The following is a 5,932-nucleotide window of genomic DNA, read 5'->3' as shown; positions in this document are numbered from 1 at the left end:
CTGTGAAGGAAGCATAACAAGCTTATGAATAAAGAATACTAGGACTTAAGCATATTAACATCCTTATAGTACAAGAATAATTTATTATTGATGTGAGCTTTTTTTTTGTACTGGGGATCAAACTCAAGACCCTGTGCTTGTGAAGCAGAAGAATAATTTATTATTAAGAGACTAAAATTTAAATGTAGAGGAGGAATTGGAAATCACTTTCCATTTTAACAAGAAATGTGCTACCTGTAAATTTCAAATAATGGTTTACACATCTAATTTTTAGGTTTTCAGGAATTTGCTTTTGCCATCTAATACCCTCTTAAAATTGCTAAAATATCTTTGGGTTCTATAGGAATATCCTCTTTTTTAAATTACTCATACTGCCAGGTGTGGTGGCACAGGCCTGTAATCCCAGCGCTAGGGAGACTGAAGCAGGATTGCAGAGAGTTTGAGGCCAGCCTGGGTTACACAGTGAACTCAAAGCCAGCCTGAACTACACAGTGAGACCCTGTCTCAAAAATAAATACATAAATAAATTTTAAAAACTCACTCGCTCATACTTGCTGTTCACAGTGGCATCTTTAATCCCATCACTTGGGAGGCAGAGGAGGATTATGTTGAGTTCAAGGCCACTCTGGGCTACGTGGTGAGTTCAAGGCCAGCCTGGACCTATAGTGAGACCCTGTCCCCCAAAATAAATAAATAACTCATACTGATCATTCATTCATTCCTGTCTCCCTCTTTCCTTTTTTTTTGGAGGGGGGGCATGGTACTAGGGATTGAACCCCAGGCCTATGTCCTTAGCCATTTTTCTGTTTTCCAAGAGGGTCTCCCTAAGTGTTATCAATAAATTTCCTGGGCTGGACTTGAACCTGTGATCCTCCTGCCTCAGCCTCTCAGAGTGCTGGGATTATAGGTGTGTGGCACTATGTCCAGTCTGTTTTCCTTTAGTCATTTTCTACTGCATTGATTACTGCTCTTACATTTATTATCTTGCTTCCTTCATTTTGAGTTTGTTTTTTCTTTCTTTTTCTAGTATCTTTTTTTTTTTGGTACTGGGGATTGAACTCGGGTCCTTGCGCTTGTGCAGCAGGCAGCGAAACCACTGAGCTAAATCCCCAGCCCCTAGTATCTTAAAATATAAACTGTGAATTTTTAAAAAAAATCTCCTTTGTTAACAGATTCATTTAAGGTTATTCCCTCTAAAAACTAATTTAACAACATCTTATGAGTTTGGTATCTCATCTTTTCATCATCACTCAATTAAAAATATTTTCTATCTTTCATTGTGATTCCTTCAACTCATTGGTTAATTAGAGTCCGTAGTGATATCTCCTTTTTTAATTCCTGATACTGATGAACTATATTTCTCCTTTTTTTATTCTTGATCAGTCCAGGTTACATATATTTACTGGATAATGCCAATCCTTGGCAATTTGTTTAAACTTCCTCTATGGCCTCTACATGATTAGTTTTTATTTTTTTAACTATACTTCAGCTCATAATTAGGAAGTGAGAGGAGACACTAAATTAAATTAAATATGAGATACTCTGGAAAATGCTGAGTATGTTCTCAAATTCTTCTTAGTCTAAAACATTATTTTTCTAGTATTATTCTCAAATCTTTAGAAATAACAATAAATTGGGTATTTCTACCAATCATTAAGCTTTAAATGAAAGAGCATATTGAATTTAAATAAATCCACACTGGGGCACAAATTTAACAAAAATGTTTATGAATCATAATCTTAACTAACACCACTACTGTAATATGTCAAAAAAAGTTGCACCAAAATAAAAAGATTGCACAAAGGCTCTTGCTCTTTTTCTATGTTGCTAATCTCTGCTGGCCCTATCCCCTTTGGCACATAAGTTCAAATTTAAACAGGAAAATAAATAATGAGACAATGCCTAAGAAATGCAAGTGCATAAAATAAAATACCTGCTACAATAAGCACTTATTCAGACACTGAAAATCTGCCCACTTACCATAAGACAGGGTGAGAAATTTTGCTACACAATGCAGAATATAAAACAGCATATAAGAAAAAGTATACTGCTCTGGCAGTTGTCAAAATTTGAGAGGTAAGTGGCTTTATAATCATAAAATAATCTGTTTGGGCCAGGGATTTAGCTCAGTGGTTTCGTCGCCTGCTGCGCAAGTGCAAGGACCCGAGTTCGATCCCCAGTATAAAAAAAAAAAAATAATCTGTTTATCAAATTACCTCCACTCATCTGCAGAATAGTATATGTAGTACTTAAGAGAACAGACCTAGAGCCAAACTTTCATTCAGAGTCCAGCGCTCCTGTGTAATTTTGTACATACTTATTCTTCTAGAAAATGAATGTAATTCAGAGCAATGCTGTTAATACATGTAAAATACTCAGAATAGTGCTGCAGCCAGGAAACTCTTCGCTAACAGTTAACTTTCTGAAAATCTGCCTGCTTGCTGACCAACTGATCAATAAATGTTTTGACTAGTCCAAGGATCTGACAAAAGACAGTCAAGTCATACTCAACTATACCTTTCTCATTTGCACAAACATGTTCCTGAATGCATTCTGAGCCTGTTTCTATATTCCCTCTAAATCATCCTGTCAGTACCCGTAGTTTAGGTACTACCATGTCTTCTTTTCACTACCACCATGACTCTGGTTGCCTAAGGAACATGTGTACTGGGTGTCCCACTGGCATCTCAACTCATACATTCATAAATTGAACTCATCACCTTTCCCTTCCAAATTGGCTCTACTCTCTATATTCTCGCTGTCAGTCAGTGGCACTATAAATCATATAATCAAACTAGCCCCCAAATTAGGAATCATCTCCAGAAGAGCTTGCCCTCTCCTTCCTAGCTGGTTAATGCCTACTCATATTTAAGACAGCTCAGATAGCTGGGCAGGGTGGCACAAGTCTGTAATCCCAGCATTCTGGAAGGCCAAGGCAGGAGGATCGCAAGCTCAAATCTAGCTCAGGGAACTTGGTGACTTAGTGAGATCCTATCTCAAAATGGAAAATAAAAAAGAGCTGGGGATACAGCTCATTGCAAAGACTCTGGGTTCAATCCCTAGTGCCACAAAAGGAAAAAAAAAGACATCTCAGACACCAGTTTTTTATGGGAAACTCCCTGAAGTCTTAAACTGAGTTGGGTGCTTCTTCTCTGGGTTTCCACAATATATCTTTATCACCACCTGTATCACATAATAAAATTGTTTGTATCTGTCTCTATAGCTAAGTTATAGCTAGCTTCAAAGATAGGAACTATCATCCCTTTCTTTATCCAATGTGCCACAAAGCATCTGGGCCTAAGGAATCCCCAGCTAAGCTTGTAGGAACTGAAATAAAACTTCAATCTGTATTCCGTCTTCTGGCTCTACTCTGCTGGTCCAGGGCCTTATGCATGCTAGGCAAATGCTCAACCATTCAGCCATATTATAGTCCTGCTGCTGCTGGTCCATACTTCATACTACCATGAATATCATTTTCCTAAAGTAAAATCTTAATTATGTCTCTCACCTGTTTAGAAAAGCAGTTAAAGAATCTCCCACTGTCTATTGTAAAAAAAAAAAAAAGGTCCAGATTTCTTTTCTAGCTAAAGGAAATTCTCCGCAACCCCTCCTTGGTCTACCTATCCAGTCTCACAGCCCACTATGCCTTCAAACTATCTTGATGCAACATGAACAAGCATTACCTTTACAGACAATCTTTTCTGTCCCACCAAAGAGAACCGGTCACCCACTTGGTGCTACAACTATTCCTTATGTGTATATCTATTTTGAGAATTATTGCAAAAGACAAGTTTTTCTGTATGTCTTGCCCTCACCTTTCCAGACCATGATCATCTTGAAGGTCAAGATTAAGCCTCTCTTCTTGGGCTGGGGATTTAGCTCAGTGGTTTCGCCGCCTGCTGCACAAGCGCAAGGACCCGAGTTTGATCCCCAGCACCAAAAAAAAAGAAGATTAAGCCTCTCTTCTTTATGTCCCTCTCTCCCATTGGTTATGTAGCAGAATAGCTAGCATACAGTACACAACCAATAAATGTCTGCTGTATGAAGAAGGAAGTAGTGGCACCATACCACCTGCAGAAAAATAGTTAAAATCCAGGCCCTACTAATAGTTCAAGGTCTTCATCTTCCTATATAAGTAAAAGAACAGAAGTTGTTCCAACTAAGAAGAGCAAAAGGTAGGGCTGCAGGTATAGTTCAGAGGGAGAGCACTCGCCTAGCATGCATGAGGCTCTGGGATCAATCCCCAGAACTATTAAATAAATATTTTAAAAGGTAAAACCAACACAAATTCAAAACTTGCTTGTTTTTTAAGGTTTAAAAAAAATTCAAATCTTATATATAAGGCATGCCATTTAATTAATAATGCCAAAGCTTCACATAATGCAAAAGCCCCAATCAGACCAGGTACTGTGGGGATACGATAACAAATGAACTGCAATTTCTCTTGTCTACAAGCTCACATCTGATAGCACTTGAAAGGTAAAGGAAACTATCTTGGCAAGAAATGGCAAGAGTCTAAATTAGAGGGCAACAGCAGATACAGGACAGAGGAATACTTAGCCTCAGCTGGACAGACAGAATGTAACATCTACAAAAGTAGAATCTTGATCTTTTAAACAACATTTTTTTTTTTGGTACTGGGAATCGAACTCGGGTCCTTCCAAGTTTGAAGCAGGCGGCGGAACCACTGAGCTAAATCCCCAGCCCAGGTTCTTGATCTTTTAAAGTAGCATTGTTAAGAAAAGGATAGGCTGGGCTGGCAGAGGAATCACTGAAAGTGGGTTGGCAAAATGTCTTATTTTCCTTTTCTTGATTCCAAATAAGCCTCATAACACACCAGGCACCAGCAGTACAAATGTGTAGTGAACGAATAACATCTCAAATCAGCGAGAAGACCACACTGTAATCACAGCACTCTGGGAGGCTGAAGCAGGGGGATCACAGGTTTGAGCCCTGCCTAGGCAACACAGTGACTCAATGTCTCAAAATAAAAATAAAAAATAAGGGCTGGGATGTAGCTCAGTGTAAAGGCCCTGGGTTCAATCCCCAGTGTCACAAAACACAGATAAAACAAAAACTTTCCTTTCCTGAAGCTCACAGCATAACAGGGAAGTCAGACTTCACTCAGAATTGTCTCTTCCAGTTTTGACGCTTACATTTGGCAAAGCACAATACAATAGTACGAGTAAGGACTGGGACCCAGGTTCAAAACCTGCCTCAATTACTACCAACTGAATCACCTCAGACAAGTTTTTACTCTCTGCATGTCATTTTCTTACCTGTCAACTAGGATTAACAACAGTTAAAATAATCAATAGTGACTGATTTACACAAAACCTTACAATAGTGGTAAAGGCTGAGTGCTTCCAGTGTGTAGCTCCCACTGTTATCCATCATTCCCGCAATGCCCTCAGCTACCTACGTCCATACTCACCGCTTGCTCGTTGCTCGTTCCTCGTCCTGAGGTACCTGATGCGCAGCTCCTGGGTGCCAAGGGCGATTTCGGTGGCCGGGATGCCCACGACGCCAAACATGTACAGTACATTCTAGGGGGTTCAAGAGAGGGGAATAAAACGCCCAACCCCACACCGATCGCCACATCCTTCTCCCCTTCTGGGCGCCAAAAGGAAAAGGAACCACCCATACCCCACGCCCTTCACGCTTCTTGTCTCCAAGACAACGCTTCTTGTCTCCAAGACAACGCTTCAGCCCCCGCCGGCCACCGTAGGACTCTTCCCTCCAGAGATACCTTCTACTCGTGTCTTCAGGGTTTGGGCTACGACTTTAGCATGAGACACCTGCTCCTCACTTCTGACGCTCCACTCCGCAAAGTTACTTTCTGGCAGCTCCACCTAAGAGTTCAAGATCCTCTCGCAGCCGACAGCGAAAAAAACTCAAAAGGCGCCGCATGCCGCGCCTCCGACAGAGGGAC

At 40.3% G+C, this 5,932-nt stretch overlaps 1 protein-coding gene across 42 annotated transcripts in view; it reads right to left on the bottom strand.

Annotated features, from left to right (window-relative positions):
• LOC106007734 (uncharacterized) overlaps nucleotides 1-5,932 on the bottom strand; it is a 47,738-nt gene extending 41,806 nt beyond the window's left edge. For 18 of the 42 annotated variants that reach the window (XR_015439564.1, XR_015439565.1, XR_015439571.1 and 15 more), the window contains exons 1-3: nucleotides 5,750-5,932; nucleotides 5,435-5,546; nucleotides 542-673 (exon numbers count right to left, since the gene is read on the bottom strand). Coding sequence is in view for 10 of the 42 variants with exons in the window: in XM_087182266.1 (XP_087038392.1) it covers nucleotides 5,435-5,644 (210 nt within the window). In the remaining 32 variants the exon portion in view is untranslated. Of the gene's footprint in view, nucleotides 1-541; nucleotides 674-5,434; nucleotides 5,721-5,749 lie in introns of those variants that run through there. The other 24 variants (XR_015439566.1, XR_015439574.1, XR_015439573.1 and 21 more) reach the window with 4 other exon arrangements.

The sequence above is a fragment of the Heterocephalus glaber genome, unplaced genomic scaffold (genome assembly GCF_053883595.1).
Source record: "Heterocephalus glaber isolate CG9 unplaced genomic scaffold, H.glaber_assembly_v1.0 deba00001472, whole genome shotgun sequence".
Lineage (NCBI taxonomy): Eukaryota > Metazoa > Chordata > Mammalia > Rodentia > Bathyergidae > Heterocephalus > Heterocephalus glaber.
The sequence above is the reverse complement of the archived record's forward strand: the minus strand, read 5'-3'. Positions and strand labels throughout refer to the sequence as shown.